The 20,291-nt window shown below is 34.4% G+C and overlaps 1 protein-coding gene across 3 annotated transcripts in view; it reads right to left on the reverse strand.

Annotated features, from left to right (window-relative positions):
* LOC132916274 (uncharacterized) overlaps nucleotides 1-20,291 on the reverse strand; it is a 349,285-nt gene that overhangs the window by 66,294 nt on the left and 262,700 nt on the right. For all 3 annotated transcript variants that reach the window (XM_060976131.1, XM_060976132.1, XM_060976130.1), the window contains one exon: nucleotides 17,722-18,087. In XM_060976131.1, the coding sequence (XP_060832114.1) occupies nucleotides 17,722-18,087 (366 nt within the window). The remainder of the gene's footprint in view (nucleotides 1-17,721; nucleotides 18,088-20,291) is intronic.

Genomic DNA, 20,291 nt, shown 5'->3' on the forward strand with positions numbered 1-20,291 from the left:
TTTCCCAGGCATCCTGTTACATCCACTCGAAAGAAAACATATACGAAAATTCGAACGATTCCAGTTAAAATTCTCGAACTCTCAAAGAGACAAGAAAATATTTAAGAAAAAAGAAAAGCAACCGACGTTAGACGATGTAAGATAATTTCTACAAAATCAATGTAGATACCATATATTGTGATAAGACACGATCAAATTGTAATTTGCAGAATTGCGACCTAAGAGACTTGAGGAGAGTCGAGGGATAGAATTAGTTCGTTTTCTCAAGAGAAAATCACATATGAATTATGTATGCAATATCACATTAACGATAGAACGATTTCGTTCTTCAATGAACCACTGCCTTATATTTCCCTTACTTGAATAATTTTGCAGTGACTGATAATAATTATAATGCCATGGTGTCGTATCTGTAGAACAGAAGATGAAAGAGAATTCCAGGTAATTACATTTACACATTTTTCAAATTCGTGTAACATGATTAAGCTAAGAACAGGCTTCGTCATTTTCCATGTCTAATTTTGCTAAAATACGAATAAAATTGCTCGAACTACACGGACTGTTAAGTTCGAACGTGAGTCAAGTGTTTTATAAACATTAATATCATTTAATTTTTTATTAATTAACATTAAATGATAATCGCAAACCGTGACGTATTAATTATTTCAAACTGGTTTTCTTAACTTAATCAAAAACCGACATTACGTTCCCGCCAACTTAGTACAATCCTAACTTTTCATTTCTCGCGTCGCCATATAATAATTCACGCGAACGGTTGATGCAACTATAATTAGAGAAAAAGAAGAAAGCTTGGAAATTTTTCTTTTTTTCGTAGATTTTAACGTCGCATCAATCGCGCATGTGTGGTTATTAGACGACAACGAAGATTGAAAATATTACGTTGATTAAATCCTGTTATACAACACCGCGTCATTTAAAATGACACGACGAAATTGAGATTTGTTTTCCGTTACTGAAATTTCCATTTAGAGTTTCTCTGATGTGGAATTTGTAACGGGACTCTTTATATTTAGGGCAGCTGAAAGGAATGTGTTTAACGGTAATTCGGCAATTGCAAATATCGGAAGTTGTTGTTAGAGCAGATGTAGAATTAAATGTGCACAGGTAAATTTGAATCTGTTCAATATCATTTGTCGCTTACGGTCGATATTTACAGCAGTAAGATTTTTGCCGAGCAATTCTTCCTAACTCAACTGTTCTGTAAACAGCAGGGATTAGAAAAATGGAAAGGAAAAAACCAAGGGAAACTACGATCGAGGAAAAAATGCTTCACGCGCGCTGCTCGACGATTTCTGCGAGAAAAAGTCGAGAAATCACACTTTCGCAAGCGACGCGTGTGTTTCATCGAGGAAAAAGGGACTAAAGTCGACACGGAAATTTCGTTCCGTTGAAATTAATTCAGCGTTCTGTGGCGAACCAAGCCAAAGCTACGAAAATTATACAGGTATTTAAAATATACGTGCACCGGAATATGGATAGCTCGTTTAAGTACCGAGCCGGCGGCCTTTCGCGCGTTCAACCTTTTGAATAAATGAAACCATAATTTACCGACCATAAAACCGGCCGACCGATGCTAATACTCCACGAATTAAAAACTTATTAAGACGAGTTCCAGCGCGATTTCGCGCCGCGACATCGACCTCTTCGCGAATCGATCGCCAGTCAAATTAATTTCGATCGATTGTTAAAGTCACTCGCGATAGAACGTTTACCTATCTCTTCGCTTGTCTCGGAAAATCCACGATGGAAAATTATTCCGCAATTTTTTGTTGCATTTTCAAAGGGGGGATGCATGAATTTCACGTTCCGGAGAGATTAACGTGATTAAGTATGCTGAATTTTGTTTGAAAATCGGCAGAAAGCAAGAAAGGTTTTATGTGAAATAATCAAAGTTTTATTTTTCGTGATCGAAGAAAAATAATGTTTGACTCGAAACTCTTGTTCGAATGGTTTCCATTGTTGATGCGTTTGTATGGTTGAATATTGCAAATCGTAGAATGCAAGAAATTTAAGGACTGATGGTAAATCTTGTTTGGAAACGAGGAAGAATAATAGATGGTCTGGTTTGAAACGAGGAAAGTTTTGTTTTTGCGATTGAGAAGAATCTTAAATTAAATCGGATTTGTTGATGAGTTTGATTGCGTGGTTGAAAATGGAAAATTGAGGAGATCAAGAAATTTAGAGTTTGATGTATAAAGTGTGAAAACGGGGAATAAAAATAACGTAAAGTCTTTCGTAATTGAAAAGTGTCTTGTTGAGATAATTTTAATCTTTTAATTATTGTTGAGTTTGATTATGTGATTGGAGATTGGAAATCGAAGAGACCGGGTCATTTACAACTAGATTAATTTTGTTTCAAAACGGAGCAGAGAAAGCAATGAAAATTGTACTTTTACGATCGAAAAAAGTCTTATTAAAATAATTTTGATTTGTTGAATTTAGTTCGTGATGGAACGAGAACGAGGATGCACTCAACGCGGTATAAGCGTTGGATGAATTTGTTTGTACAGTTTGGCATTTGAAGTCGAAATTATCAAGAAATTCAGAGTTTGATATATGAATTTCAATTAAATGTTTGATGAATGAATCAATTGAATGCGAAAGTAATAATACCGTAGTTCCGCATAAATGTTTACGTTGACCTATTTATTATGGACACTAAATACACGAATGTTAATCATCATATAATTAACTAATACTAACTAATAACTAACTATGTTCCTGACATTATTATTCGAAATACGTAAACGATCGTTTTAATAAAATAATAATTAAATAAAAAACGACGTCATTTATATATTGAACAATTTGAAAAATGTTAAGAGCTTAAAAAGCAACATAGTACGAATTTATAATTTTCGATTTAAAGTTATTTTCTGATAACAGAAATGAAAAATGAATTATTTAGAGTTCCATAATATATTTGTAGAAAATCAAATTTTGCTCGAAATTTCTTCCAACATACATTTATCTGCATATTCTTTATTCTGTTTTTCTTTCTTCATCTATATCATTGTTCTTTCATTAGTAGTATTACGATACAAAATAATTATACACTTGTTTCATCGAGTCAAAGCAATTAAAGTTATTTTTGATAACATTTCACGTAATTATGAACGTTTCTTCGAGTCGACTTTTTATCCACATTCTCCGATATATTGTATAATCATATTTCTTTGCTTATGTTAGCCGGATAATTAAAAACAATATCTGGCTCGGTTTTAAAATTGCACGGTTAACGAACGAGTACATGAAGTTTTATTACTTGCTCTCATTTCTTTTTCACATTGCTTAACCTAGATGATATGCATAACTGAAAAATTTAATGGTACCTAAAGCGATTATTAAGAATTCCTCCATATGCAAATGTATGATAATCACTTAGGAATAAACCCGGTTAAAACACACTGTTTTAATAGCTGTCTTGAACTTTGCAAATGTTTTTGTTGTGTTTATTTATAGTTAGCCATGGCTACGAATTACCTATTTGCATACATATATAATTATGTAAAATTCTTTTTAATATTTTGTTAGTACAGTATGAAACTTACTCACAAAATATTAATTATTTTACTAGAGAAAGAAATTTTCCAGTTATTTTAAGCTGTACTCTTCGTGTAGCTTTAGTATTTCTTGAATTATTAAGGCAAATATTGTTTTGCATCGTGTTTTCTCCACTCTGGCAAGATATGAAAATTTTAATTTGATTAAAAGCATACGTATCAAGCTACTGTATATCTTGCAATATATATATACGTTGGTTAATATTTATTAGACATATTGCATGTATCAAATTTTATACCAAGATTTGTGAAAGGCAGATGAATATATGTATCATTGTAAAACATTTAATGACGTAAAAGTTTGAAAAATTATCAAAAAAGTTTTAAAAATTTAATTCTAAAACATATCAGTATCGACAGTTAATATATCTAATTATTATTGTAATATTCTATCGAGATTTATTTCTTTCATAACTCTATGCGATCTTTGTAAAATATACTTCTATTTATTGAATAATTTCTTTTTTAAATTTCATAAAAATCTTCAGACCTTAACTTACAATTTATTCCTGGATGAACTTGTTTTCAATTATTTTGCTAAAGTAGTTAAATTTTCAGAACGGGAAACGTCATACAAGATTAATTGTTGCACAATACCCTCAATTTTCAATTTTTTAGACGAAACTACAACTGAAAACAAGTCTAAAATTATTTTTACAAAGTCCCCTGAAGCATAAGCAATCGAATTAACAAATTTGAAAAAGCATAAGTTTAGTAAATACTTGTATGTTGTTCACAAAGTTAAAGTTCCTTTCAAAAATATTACAACTATATGTAATTTCCTTTAAAAGACGTACTCCATAATTCGCTCTATGAACAAACCTATTACGATAGTTATATCCATAACCATCACATAAAAACTATATAAAAGGTAATCAAAATAAATTAGCGCAAATTACCAATCAATCACGAAAATTTAGCTTACTGATTAGCGCCAATAACGAGGACGAAGCCTGTCTCCGCGATGTCCGTCGATCATGTTACGAAAAATTGGCTAGATCGCTGGTCGAAGCCTCCCATTGGGAGAGCTCATCAGTTTCTCGGTATTTCGTGCAATTTACTCAACGCGCGGGTAACGAGTTTTGGCCTACAAAAGTCGTCGCGGTCGTTCTTCGAACAAGTAGCCCGCCGTGGGAAGCGTCGTCGACTGGGCCACGTGGTGGACAGGAATGAATCATGAAAACGAAGCGTAAAACTGGCTCGTCGGGGGATACCAAAGAGAAACTGCCGGAGAGACCAGTCGGTTCTTACAGTAAATATAGAAGCGGGAGAATCTTGCGTAAGCTCGTCCCTCTCTTTCTCTCTCTTTCCTCATTTTCCTGTCTCACCTCGTCGTTTCCTTCTTTAACTAACATGCAACCCTCTTTCAACCTTCTCCGTTCATCCGTCTCTCTGCCTCTCCACGCTTTTTTGTCTCCTCTTTTTTGACTCCTCCTCCTTCGCCTCCTCCTCCTCCACTACCACTTCTTTTTTCTTTCGTCCCTTCGTTTTTTACTCATCCCCCTCTTTCTTCTCCTTCATCCTCTTCGTCCCTTCTATTTATCCTTTTCTGCTGCTTCGATTTCGTCCTTTTCTTCCTCGACCCCTACCCCTTCTTATACAGGGTGTCACAGAATATGTGGGTAACATTTATGGGGTTGATTCGAAATCAGAAAACGATGGAAAACTCTACTCTGCTACTTTAAAATTCTACTACTTTGCGGTAGAAATGTGCTGGCATCAATGAATCAGCGAATGAACCTTTCTCTCCGTCTCATTCACGCTTCGAGTTTCTGACTTTGAGATCCACCAACCGAAACAAATGACATACAGTTGCTTACTTGTAGAGATATTTTATGAACATGTCACGTACGTATCTTGTACGAAACATTCTGGAATTTCATTAACGTCGTAATGAGATTCGGCTATGACGATTACATTGATCAAGCTTGAAACATATCTGAAAATGTACGTTACATAAAAAAAGCAAGATATCTGCCGGATGTATATATTTCACAGAGGTCATAGAGGTACATGTATAGTTAAAGAGACAATTATTTATCATATTAATAAGCTTGAATATTCAGTGCAACCATCCTGAATATTTATGTTGCATGATATATTTTTATTAAATGTACATTTGTAGAAAATGTCTTGCAATTACTATATGTCTACATCCCTGACCATTGGTATTAGGACATCCGTATGTTGATTTAGTGTGTGACGTGATAATTGGTATAGTTTGTGTTAGGGAAATATTTAACCGGCTAGAAATTTGTACGGGATAACGCTTGAAACTACATAGCAAGAGATTGTGAAAACTGTTTATAAGAATTTTAGAGGTAACTAATAAATTGATAATATGTTAACATCTATACAATTGTTCGATCTAAAGCACGTTGAAAGAATTTCAGATGAATCAAATACCCTAAAGTTTGAATCCGATGTATGGAATTGTTTACAGCATTTGCAACGTTTATAACGCAATAACAGAATATTTAACAAGTACAACTATAATCAGATATCTAATACGATACGATGAATATGAACAAAACCAACATTTCATATTTCTATTTATTACATAATTCTGGCATTTTTATTGCAACGTTGAACTTACATATTCATTACAGTCTGAGCTCTTAAATGAGGATTGACGACTATTTCCTAATAGTTTGTCAAAGGTTTTACCATATTTTTCTGTAAGTGTCTTGATACTTACGAATGGGGGCGGTTGCAGAGTGCTTTCAGAATTTACCAATTTACCATGATAATCGTGTCTCGTCATAGTGTCAATGAAATTTCAAAATGTTTTATAGACACGATATACCAATATATCAGAGTTTCTTATGGTAAATGTTCAAAGGATGCTTTCGTTGGCCGATGTAGAATATAGATAGAATTTCGACTGTTGCATTAAAATGAGAAACACGAAGAATATTGATAAGATCGAAGAAAGGTTCGTCAGCTGATTTCTCATGCTAATATATTTCTAACGAAAAAACAGCGTTGCACATAATTTGAAAAATAAGCCTTAAACGACGTTCTTCTTAATGGGCATTTCTCATCGTTTCGGTTCCTACAATCGATCTTATAAATTGAGAGCTTAAAAGCCAATAAGTACAAGTCAGTCGTTCGTTAAGAATGATTTATGTGGATCGCAAATAGCTTTTTATTGCCAAATCCTTCAACCGTCGTGCTACGATCCTATCTAATTCAGGATTCTTAATTCCTGTAGTTATATCGAAACGACTATGTCGTAATCAATAAATCGTTTCGGCAACTGAAACCATTTGCAACGAACAAATAAATATTCCTATTTGCATGGTATAAGACATTTTTAACCTAACACTGACATACACCGATTCGCTCCTGTACCCTCCAAATTTCCCTACATATTTTGCGACACCCTGTATTCTCTCGTCCCGTCTCCCTCTTTTTCTCCCTATTTTACTTCTTTACTCCTTCAACTTGCCTTTCCAACTCACGACCATTCCCTCCTTGCTTCTCCGTGTGGTTCGTGTGTCTGTTTCTGCCTGTCGTTCTCCGACGCTTTTGCCCTCTCTCTGTCGCGTCCGACCAACCCGTAACCGCCTCTTTCCCCTGCTGCCGACTCCAAACACGACTTCGTGTTGCGGAACGCCCGGAGGGAGTCGCTGCAAGGTCGTCAATTGCATCAGCGACGGTAGCTCTGCACGCTTCCTGCTTCTCTTCTTGCCCGCGCGCCACACCGCTCGCGGATCGTGTTCGACGACGACCAACCGATTTCGAGTTCGTTCCAGTCCACTCTATTTAGACGGCCAACCGCGAAAATCCCAACGAAACATTCGTGCTTTCGATACTTCGTACGAGTAGATATCATGATTTGTTCCTGCTCGTGCGCTACATCGCTCGCGGACTGTGTTCGACGACGACCAACCGATTTCGGTTCGTCCCAGTCGATTCTATTTAGGCAACCAACCGCGCAAACCTCGTCGAAACACTCGTGCTTTCGATGCTCAATAGGAGAAGATATCATGACCTGTTGGATGGTTGCGGTATTTTATAGTTGTTCTGAGGCGATGTTCCAAGCTAGAGCAAGTTAATTGATCTAGTGATGCTTACGTGGATTGGGTAAACGACTTATCGTCTATGGTTGGAAATGGGTTAATTGAAAACGAAGATTTTTAAGTTGAAAAGGGAGTTTACTTTTTTTCTTCTTTTGTTTTTTGAGGCGTTATTCTGATGAGTAATTTGTCGGGTGATGATCGATGGTGGTTTGAGTGGTAGGGTAGAACGAGGTAGATTTGAGGATTGCGATCGATTGATTTGATTAAGAAGTTCGGTTGTCTGAATTCAGACGTTGAGAAATTGAAAAGTTCATAGAGATAAGGCCAGACAGGTTCGATATTTCAATTGCATTATATTTATTGGAAGAAAAAGGGAGGTATAGCTTTGGTATTCAAGAGTGCAAATGTTTGTTATTAGGAACGATATTTGATTACGAATTTATAGGAAGGTTGAAACAGTGACTTGACGATTTTAAGATGCTTTCCATTGATTTACTCGAGTTATTGCAGCAACCTCTTCAGTGTGGTTTGGATAGTTTGCGTGAAATGTGAGTTTGAATAAGAATTTGTTTATCGTTTAAATTTGGAATCTTTAAACAGCGCGTTCCGAAAATAAGACGGTGTAATACTACAAATTTCACGTCTTAAATGCCACTGCACGTAACACAGGTCTTAACATTTATTTTTCTATAAAAAGCCAAGAAAGAGAGAGAATACGTACGTGCTTTATGTCTGATATCAAAAATACATGACTTGGCGAGGATATATAAATCACAGAACTCACATACTTGAATCAATCAGAAATTATCGGTGTCTCTTAAAAGTGGTGTTGAAAATCTTTGCTATAAATGTGATTTTCAATTTTAGTTATTTAACTTGTTCGCGCAGTTCAAAAACTTGCAAATTAACCTTACAGCGTTCTTTAGGTCGATCGTGTTTTTCTATTATTAAAAGATTTTATATTAAACTTCTTCTTCGAATGGTAAATTGGTAAATGGTAAAATGGTAAATTAAATTTAAAAATTGGTAAATGCAACTAAAAGAAGAGCGGTAAGAAATTGTCATTTGATGTTGCGAAGATGTACAGCTGAAATTACAGCGTATAAATAACAATTAAGGATCGAAACTAATCATTGAGCAAATTGATGTGGATGTTCCAAGTTGGACGTAAAGTTTGACACGTGATGATCGGTTTATTGATAGTTAGATGATCACATTTCGGAAAGTGGCCGTTATTAGTCTGGATTAATTGCTTCTGGATTTAACTTAGATACCCTAAACTATGGTAGAAGCACATACGAAGCTTTGTGCATTTAAGCTATTAACAGTTCGGTGGTGGTATTTTGTAAAGTAGCTCTTTATCGTGGTTAAAGATCTAGTTACCAACCTTTTCGACACGATCAATTTACATACTCGATATTCTAAACTAAATTTACGTAAAGCTTTAATATTAGAAAATAAGCAACTCGCTGTTAGATTAACTCTTGAAAGCTATCGTCAAAGAAAATTAAATTTATGTTATTACCGGTAAAATTTAACTAATCTTTTTCACTTTACATCAATAAAGATCGATAGAATTAAACGAACGCTATGTATATTTAAATGTTTCATCGCTATGCGATATTAAATAAAAAATAGAAAAATTGTTGTTTGCGATAGTTAGAAATAACATCGGGATAGTATTTAGTATGGTGGAATTTCACCTCCGATGAAATTACAGATTAATTTTGCTAATATTTTAACAACTATGTGTGTGTGATTAAAAGTTACTACGAACGATACTTAAATGTTTCCAATTGAAATCTCCTGTTTAAACGTTTTACTCATCGATCTACCAATTTCATTAGATGGATAATTAAAATGTTCAAATAAGATATTCTAACGGAACTTCAATTCAGGAGCAACAATTTGTTCATGTTCACTCGAGCTGAAAATACTGTTATCGATCACTTGGAATTCATTGCTGTTGAATTTGATCTAAACGCCTTAAATTTCTGTAGAAAGTTATACGGAACTTTAATAGTCATATAAGTTCAGTTGCAGTTTCATGTTGCAATCTATGTGTTCATGTTGGACTTGGAATTAATGGCTTCCGTTCAATGTTATAATGCTATTCGAAACTTCCATTATCTATCTATTAAATGATAAAGTAGTTTCGCGAACCATCTTTGTTTACGAATATTATAATCAAATCATTGTTTCTTGTCTACTTCCATCGTTCTTGGATAATAACATTCGTGCTCCAATTTAAGCTACTATAGATTGCAAACAATTTCACACACGCAGACAAAATTCACATCTAAAATTAAGCATCATTTTTTCTACAACTGATTATTCGAATATTATTCGAAAGATTCCTATTGTAATTAAACTCTATTGTATATCGGAAATTGGAAGTGGCTTGTTTATGATAAATTTCAATTAAATAACAAAACTCTCAATTTATATAAATGCTGTTCTCAGTCGGATCGATTAAATGCAGCAATTAAAGAGAAATATTTGGAATTGGTCAATAATTTATTTTTTAACAAGATACTAGACTTCAATCTGTCAGTGAAGAGTGTGCAAAAATTGTCGGGTTCGTCCAATTTACCCAACGGAATGCTATCTGACTGTTGTTCATCGCAACATTCGCAATATTTTTAATCGCAAGAAATTGAAAAATCTAGATGTTTGTAGCAACGCGTGGGTAAATTTATTGCTGAGGATGACGAATAATTTCTTCAAAAAGAATTACAATGAAAATCATTAACCCTTAAATTTTAGACAGTGAAATGAAAAATCGTGAAAAGATACGATATAAGCAATGAAATTAGTATACAAATATTAAAATCGTAAATCGTAAAAAGAAACTAATCTATATATCATTCTGGCATAAATATTGACACAGTAACATCTCTTGGAATGATAAATATTTTAAAAAAAGTCCATGATACGATAAATCAGACGCAAAAGAGATTTCCATGATTTGAAAAAGAATAATTTATCACAATCGTGTAAATATTTATATGCTTCGACTTCTTCAAGCTTCATGATACAGAATTCAAAGTAGATGAAGAGAGCGTAACGAGAAAAGTATTAAGAAATGTTGGACTTTGCTTTCGTAATCGTTACCTTAGTGAATAAGATTCAATAACGTAAACAGCCTAAAAAAGAAACTGCGAATGAAATATTGCGTTAATAGTGACACCTGATGGATTGAACAAGGCTGAAATCGCGAATCCGGTTCTTAGCAAATTCGCTCGAGCTTTCTTTTATTCGGCTATATAGGGTGCCTCGCGTAACTGGATCAAACTATAATCCTGAGACGGCGAAGGATAGAAAAGAATTTCATTAAGCAAAATTGAACGGTTCCAAACGATGTGGTGATTCGATTATGCTAAATGACGCGCAAGTGGCAATTTAATCTTTAAAACGTCGTCGCTTGCAAATTACATCAGGTCGTGTATTATTCAAAACTATTTAATTTTTCTGTTGCAAATGATAACGTGAGTTCGTGCTCGCCCTCCATGTGCAGATGCGCAAGTTACAAAAAACACAATCGATAGTTTTAAGATGTTCTTTTGTTTCTTTTTTCCCTCTAGTCCATGTCAGTGTGTGCAATAAAGGTTTTCCGGCCCAGAACGGTGTGATAGATCTATCCATACAATATAGTAATAACTATTGCGATCCTACCTCTAAATATAGAAATAACAACATTTTCCTTATGAAATTTTCTTCAGTCTTCTATCGTTTCATACTTACAGCTTGTCCTAATTACACGGAACACCCTGTGTATCTTCTACGTCTCTCATTCTACATTCACAGTTCAGTAAAATCCTCTAAATCCGTGAATTCTCGTATATCCATTATCGTAGCGTGGAATTCGATACAAATAAGCATTCGTTAAGAAGTCGACGAGAGAGAACAGCCATAGAACGCGAACAAACCTTACGTAACGAAACGTGATTCGTCGAGCCGATGAAAAACGTCACGTCTGGGACGGCAACCATGAAGTTTACGTCGAAGTTTAGCAACCGTGCACCCTACAAGGAAGTCGGCTGTAACGTCGTCAATTGCATAAGCGGCAGTAAAGCTTCGAGGTTTCCTGCTTTGCACTTCAATGCAGCCAGTCCACCGATCCTCAGATTTTATCTCGTTCTTAGTTCCGCGATGTTTGCTCCAAAGTGCCAAGGAATTCCGTGGAATTTCCACGGAATCTCGTCCGTTCTGACTTTTACGCGTCACAAGGCGTTTAAATATACGAGACCTTCCGCTGCTTCATCCAATAAATATTAGATACGTTGCACGATGCTACGTCAATACATGTCAATACAGAATCGTGTCAAGATCGTAATCGTAATTGTATCGGTAATTTAAAAAACGAGCGAACTATTATCAAGTAGGTTTTTTCAAGAACTATAAATTGATTACTGCACTGCTTAAGTACGTAGATAGATCAAGTAGCCATTTTATGCAGTAGAATTGATCATCCTAATTGCAACGAATCGACAGTCCAATGTGGCGAATGCAACTTCCTTTAATCTAACAGCAGCTCGTTCAATCACAAGCTGCTAAGATGTAGGATCTGAATATAAATCGAAGCCCTAAGTGTAGAACAAAATGCTTGCTTAAGGATAACTTTGACGACGATATAAATATAACAAATATAATTTGCTGGAATTCATGAAAGGTTTAAAGTTAGTGAATTATGTAGAATAATCTAAATAACGTTCACGTACCGTACAATACTTTCTATTCTGTTTTTTCTCGTTTAAATTACTCTTATGTCCCGTTTGCGTGCATACGGTTTTTTGGTGTACATGCGAGAAGACGATAATGGAGAAACGAAAGACAAATGATGTATATTTCGATTCTACCAAAATGGAACATTTTCTTTTCTTTATACACGTGCCTCAAATAATTATGACGATCCATAGGTAAATCGATTCTCTCTTCTTATTAGGGATGATATTTTTCTTAAAATTATTCTTCGATCTAAATTATCCTGAAACTATTCGTTTTAATATTGTTGATTTTTTAATTATTTCCCATGAATGCGCATGAATGGTCCATGACTCGATAATATCTGTGCTTGATAAATTACCACGAATAATATCTTAAATATTCTTTACGATTTCAAATGGACCATTTACAAATATTAATAAAGTATTCTGACAGAAAGGAAGTCGGTTCAGGAAATATTTATAATAAAAGATGAATCACTTATACGTAATTAATCTTCCACTCAAATTTTACTTCTTTCCGTTCCCTCATTTATCACTCGCCATTCATCGTTTTTCAATTGTTATGTTCTTTCCATTATTTTTTTAAAACCTCGTCAAAACATTTTTGTCTAAAAGAAACTGCATTCCGTTTATAAATATTTGCTACAAAAATTTCACTAAATCCCTAGAATTTTAATTAACGCAGGTAATGTTTCCGTCGCTTTTCGAATACTAATACAAGTTTTTTCAGTAGAAAATACAAAAGAGCACTAGTTAATTTTAAATCGATAAATTATTCCAACCTGTGATTAGCCATTTAAAGACGTCGAAGACACGTCGATTCGATAAAATAAATCTCTAGCTTCTGCAAGTAAATTGCATTAATTGTCAGTGTAGAATACTCCAGTGAGAATAATCCAAATTGTTAGGTCGTAATTATTTCAAGCAAATATAAAGAGAATCTCATAAAATAAAACGAATTCCGAAAGGTTTTAGACCGTGGATCTTTAAAGATTAAGAAACCAAAACAGTTCGATAAATAGATTTTTTAAATCAAATTTATGAATAAAAATTTCGTAATACTTTGTTTATCATAAAATATATTTTTTAATTACTTAAAATTTGTGTAATTTGAAATTAAATTTTATTTCTGTCATTTTATTAAAATAGCTACAAGAATTAATAAGAGAAACGTAGCAAAGTCAAATTTAACTAGCTAACTAGCTTTGTAACTAGCTTAAGCTAAATTTGATGTAAAATTCTTGCCATGTTAAAAGTAATAATGCATTTATAGGATTTGCATTTCTTAACATTTATATTACATTTCGTTTATAATTATAAGTGAATCAAAGATATAGGAAAGATGTAACGTGGAGATTTCACGAATATTTATTTAAATATAACGTTGTAAAAATTTTCAAATATATCACTTTGAACATAATTGACCTATTATATTTTAAGTGATCCGCTTCGCGGATTTCACGCGTCAATTATCATGCCTAATATGCATTAACCTACCTATATTGTAAAATTTTATTCCAATTCTGAAAACTTGTATCGCATTAAATTTGTGCTTTCATCGTGTTAAACTTCACGCTCAAACATAAATGAAGCAATATACATTTTCATAAAACAGATTCTTTCTCCCCTTGACGGATACATCAAAAATAAAGCGAAGAAAAATGAACAAAAATTATTTCTAAAAACAGTGACTTTAAATCGAAACGTACTACGTTTATCTTCCTTGAATTCGTTGATACGTTTTGAATCAAAACACAATTACTATGCCATCAGGAAAATATTGTAAAAATGTACGTCCTCGTAATATTCCACTATTCCAATCGTCAATATATGACTTAATAACATTTCCCGTAGAATTCTCATCTCGACGTTTCCGCAACAGAATCACGTTTTACCCCTAAGAACGAAGCATTAAGATCACCATTCGTAATTAAAGTTGCCATCGAAGAAGCCCTTCGAACAAAGGACGCTCTAGCTCACCCCCTGACAATAATGCAGATGCAAGAAGACTTCCAGCAAGGTCAGCAATCGTATCTCCGACCTGTTCGAGGCTTTGATGCGAGGGCATCTCTCTTAAAATCTTCTGCCAGCTTCGCTAATCCCGATAACAAGTAAAAGGAAAGCGCAAGGACTTCTAAGAAATCGTTCTTTCGTGTCAGGGACAAATTACCAGGGTCGAATCGCGTAGAATAGAATTGAATGGCGTCTTTTACAAAGGAAGCGGGCCTTCTAGTGACTGGACTGAGGGAACTTAAAAGACTATATACAATATAACGCAGAAGTTCTATATCGACTACATTTAGAGTCTCGTAATGGCAAATAAATATCAAATTGATCGGCAGATTCCGTCGTTTTTGTTCTTTGAGAGGAAAGAAATTAATTGTCGTAAATCTGCTACGTTCTTTGCATTATTTTCGATTGAAATTTACGTTTCGTCATCCTTGGAAAAGGTTTCTTAAATTGTGAAAAATTAGAACGAATCGTCGTTGATATTTATGCAAACTTGTAGCTCTATAAACAGAATTAAAGAGATGGAACTTACGCAAAAATTTGTTTCACCCAGTAAATATTTTTACAGCTATTCTACTTTGGATATTTTAGATATTTTTCCACATTGTTCGCGCAATTTTCCGTACATGCATGAAAATCTGCAATCTAATTATTAATGATTTCTTCTCTCGATTCTACGCCAAAGATCTTCTTAAAGGATCAATTCCTTTTTCTCGGTAAAAGAAAAGCAAGAAAACATTGAACCGCCTGTTTAACAAAACATTGAAATTATTCCTCGATATAAAATTCACTGTTATCTCGTCTACAGGTAATTCACGTTTGTCCCGACGTTGTTGAATTTTTTATCTTTATTACTAAAATATTGCTTCAGCGAGTTTTCTTGAAGTTTCATAAAGACTCAAACAAGCTACCACTTTATTTAAAAACTGCTGTAGAAGATACAATTTTTTTATCTAACGCTCGTAAGTACAAAGTGCAACCATTTTAATTTCATCTCATTCTTTTTTATCACTTTTAACTTCACCAGATGCACTTTGTTACAGAATAATTTACTGATCAAATTTTTATATGTCTTACGTCTCATAATAATTTAGCTACTCCACTCATTTAACGTAATTACTTAGTTTGCAAGACAAATTTACTTTGGTCACAAAAATGTCTAGGAGATTGATGTACGTATCTACTGGTTTTCTACGTACATGTAGAGCCTTAATGCGTTCCTTCGGCCAAGACAGGCTAACTGCACACGACAAACCTGGCCTTAAATTTGGCAACGAACAGCGTGTCGTGATTTATGTTAATCTTTGTCCACGGCCAGAAACGTTTCGATAGAGCTACACTGTGACCAATCCGTGCAAGGATTAATTGGACGCTGGCCTAGAATCGAAGCGTCTCTGAACGTGTTCGGACCTTCGTCGTAAAATATTGAGAATCGCCTCGAAACTCTGTCAGTGCATTTCGATGCTTTCGAAAGTTACAAATTTACGTCATTTAAATAAATAAAATAACAACATTTTTGGAGTCTTTCAATATGAAGTATCAAAAGTATACAACTTTATCTAATGAAAGATTTTTTAGTATTGCGGTATATGGTACAGCGGAAAATTTTGCTCTGGAATAAAATTAATTTTAAAGTTTAGAGAAATATATTGGAAATTATTGATTTTGTCATTACCACCTAATGACAAAATCCGCAATCACTTAATTGCCAACCCAATACATCGAAATTCTATCGATGCTATTCGAAATTTAAAATTTGCAGATGAGAAAATTTAGAAATTTGTTTAACTTTAGACTCGCGCTTTCGTTGCGAAACATTGGAAATATAATTAATTTCGAGATCTTTCTATTTTTTATTCAGGTAAAATGTTACAAAGAGATATCTAGAGTTTCGTGGAAATTCTATCAATTTACTGGAATGCTTTTGGAAATTAAAAATTTATGCCGGAAAAATTTAAACGTTCTTAATGTGAAATATCAGAGGTCTCGAAATTCGGTTGACTGAAGATTCTTGGAATCTTTAATCCGTTGTTCAGAAAAATTGACTGGGTCAATATATTATTTATTATTTATGAAAAATGCTACTTCTTCATAGAGAATAAATTAAAAATCATTTTTCAACGCCACTGAATTATTTTGATATTTCTAGAAATTCAAAGCTAATGACCAAAAGAATCTTCAGTCTTCGTTGTCAAATACCGGAAATATAAATAATTTTACATATTTAGATATATTTTCTAGCAAAATTTCTCGCCTCTACTTTTTAATAGAAATATCGAAAATTACATCCAAGCGATACTGATCTCAAGCTGTCGTTGCCTAAAAAATACACGTATCGTAGAAAAATGGTGTTTCACAATATCCAAAGGTCTACGTCCGCCGATCAACAGCCTAGCTAACCCAGAAACCAACGATCTCGTCTTTCACGACTAGCGAACTGTCCGATACTCGGCAATCAAACGAAAAACGACAAGTGTCAAAAAACGAGTCCCGTTCCACAGGATCATCCTAACCGATCTACTTTCGAATTCCTCTTGTAGAGGTGTGACCATTCCATATAGTTCGAGATCCGACAGTCAACCTCGCTTTGGATCGTTGACGTATTAATCAAGAAACATGTAATTAAGTAAAGATCCCTCTGAATTGGGACGATAATATTTATTACTGGATGTAGCGATGCAAGAGTAGAACCACGTGGCAGTTGTTCTTTGTACAATGCGAAAGAGAGCAAAACCATATAACACTTGTGTAGCTACGTAATAATAAAACTGTAAATTATAAAAAACTAGACTGACAACTGAAATATACTACAATTCAGTCTGATATTTTTCTCCCAATACTCGTCTTTGCAACATGTTAATTATCACTATTATTATCACCCAATAGTAGGAAATATCAATGTTCAATGGCCGAAGGTATTCAACCAAATGTTCCATCGCGTTAAATTATGTATTAAATTACTTATTAATATAATCCTTCTTGAAAAAATTTTTACAACATTAGTATTGTTTATAAGACGCATTATATATCGTACTTGCGTAAGTAATTTTAATTTTCTACAACTTTTCATTCCAAGAGTATAATAAGAGTACGTTTGGTCCGAAAACTTCCGACGACCACTCTATCTAATTATTCAATCTGTAACCGATATTCGTTTATGTTTCACCAATTATTAACCGATTATTATCAAAGATTTAATTGCCTAATTATAGAATTCTCCACCCGATAAACGATTCGGTAAACAGGTTACGAGTTCTTGTCGATGGGCGACAGAACCGAACGTTCTTAGCGCAGATAGGTAGAAGAGAAAAGAAGAGAAATAAAGAGAAGACGAAAAAAGAAAAGAAAAGGTAAATCAGCTAGGGCTACACGTACCGTTGCTGTTTCTGCAAACACACGGCTGCCTCGTCGATTTGTTCTCCAGTTTCACTGGCTGACCTTGACTCGATAGGAAGGCCTCTCGTTTCTTGCCAGTGGCCTGGACAACCTGGTTGCCATTCTGGCCACCCTGCACCACCATCGCGCTCGAGGCCGAGCTCGTAGGGCACGAGGTGCCGTTCACAGTGACCGAGCATCCGGTAGTCGAACCTGTCGGCGACTGATACTCCTGGAGCAACACTCCCGTCGTTGGTACCACATTCCCTGTCGAATTCGGTGACGAGAAGCTGTTGATCGTCAGCGTTGGCGCGTTCCCGGTGACCAGAGACAGTTGAGGGGAAAAAGTGTTCTGGTGCAAGCCTCCTGTTCACAGAGAACGTTATCATGTCAGTATTATCAGTGGTTGTACATTTGGCTGTGTGAAATATCAGTTAGTGTAATAAATTAATAGTATAGCGAGCGTTTAGAGATATTTTCGTGAGCCACTGAAAACATTCTTAAGGAACATTTCCATATGATGTTACTTACATAGAAACGAATCTTGAAATATTCTCTTTGCCACTCGTTTTTCATTTTTCCTAGTTTATAAATTCTTGTACTACCCTACTACTTATGTAGTATCCTAGCCTACTACCCTAATATACTAACCCTAAGATACTACCCTAAATCAGATGCTAGAAAACGCATAGAGAAAGATTTTGAATGAGCCACAAGAATGAACTCTGCGAAAAAAATGTGAATGATCTCATTACAATGTGTAATAAGTTGCGATCGGTTGATTTATTGGTGTCGATGAAAAGTTTAAATTTTACTATTCAGGATTATATAGTTATATTATTAAGGATGATGACGAGGATGATGAATAAGGGGAGAAACTGCTCGGTTTACGGTGAAACGAATTTTAGGTGTTACCGAGTTTGAATCGCAACGATATTGCATAGAGTGTATAAGCTGTTTGAAATGAGATAAATTTGAAGTATTGGAGAGTTTCATCTAAAGTAGGATTACGTATTTGTTATATATTATTATATATTATTCAGTTAATACGTTAATCATAGTAAATATTACTTGATATATGTGTGTGTGAAATGTTGGTATATACAGGATGATAAACCTTTAATGTTACCAACAGATACAGTAGCGGACAAAAGTTTAAGACGAAATGGAAGAAATAAATAATTGATTTACTTTCCATAAAAAATATAAATACGGTGTTCTACTTTTGGTATTAACTAATTGTACATTTGTTTGTACACTTAGAAAAAAAATTTCATTTTGATATTTTGCTCAATAGCTAAGTTATAAAAAAGGAACGAAATCTGTATAATATTTCGTCGGTCAAAAGTTTAAGACTATACAAAAAATATTAATTTTTGGTTAAAAAATATACACAATTTTTGTTTAAATTCAATATTTTGTTCAATATCCGTTATTTCTTATCCCTTCGGTACATCTTCTTGGCATAGAATCTATTAATTTTTTATATTAATCTACCGTAATATTATTCCAGGCTGTTTCAATCGTAGAGTAAAGTTCATTTAAATTTTTCGGTTTATAACCTTGTACTGTCTTTTTTATGATGCTTCACAAATTCTCGATTGGGTTAATGTCTGGTGATTGCGACGGCCACGGCAGCACGGTGATATTTTCTTCTTGAAAAAACTGTTTCACAACCCGAGCCGTGTGCTTCGGATCATTATCATTTTGAAAAATAAAATCATCACTCATATTGTTGCGTGCAAAAGGTAACATTGTGTTCTTGAGTATGTCCTTGTATTGAAAACGGTCCATAATTCCATTGATACGACATATCGGACCAGGGCCGCTTCGAGAAAAACACGCCCACACCATAACGTTGCCACCACCATGTTTAAGAGTTTTTAAAACGCACTGTGTTTTCAAACTTTCGCCAATTCGACGTCTAACGTACCGTATCCCGTCAGAACAGACGCGATTGAATTTCGATTCGTCAGAAAACAATACCTTTTGCCAATCTTCACTTGTCCAATGCTTATGAGCTTTAGCAAATGCAAGTCGTCTTTTTCGATTCCTAGAACTCAGCAGTGGTTTCTTTTGGGGTTTTCGTCCTCTTAAGTTAAAGTCTTCTAATCTTCTCCTAACAGTTCTAGCACTAATTTGTGTATCGTTTTCATAGTTTATCTCCGCAGCAATATTATTTGCACTACGAAAACGATCCTTTTCGCTCAATCGATGAATCCGGCGATCCATTTTCGGTGTTGTTTTCCGTGGTCTTCCGTTTTTCGGTTGATCGCAATACATGCCTGTCTTTAAACATTTATACCAAGCTTGTTTACAAGCTGTTTCTGACCTGTTCACTATATTTGCTATTTCGGTGAAGGTTTTACTTTGCTTTCGCAGCCTTACGATTTGTTCCCTTTCGTTTTCAAGTAAATTCTTTGATTTACCCATAGTCTGTTCCTACCTAAATGAATTTTAAGCAATAAAAGGTACACTAAACAATGATTTTGACATTCCAGAATCAAAATGTTCAAAAACTGTACTCGTACTCACGTTTTACACAGATCGTCTTAAACTAATGTCCACTG

The sequence above is a fragment of the Bombus pascuorum genome, chromosome 2 (genome assembly GCF_905332965.1).
Source record: "Bombus pascuorum chromosome 2, iyBomPasc1.1, whole genome shotgun sequence".
Taxonomy (NCBI): Eukaryota; Metazoa; Arthropoda; class Insecta; order Hymenoptera; family Apidae; genus Bombus; species Bombus pascuorum.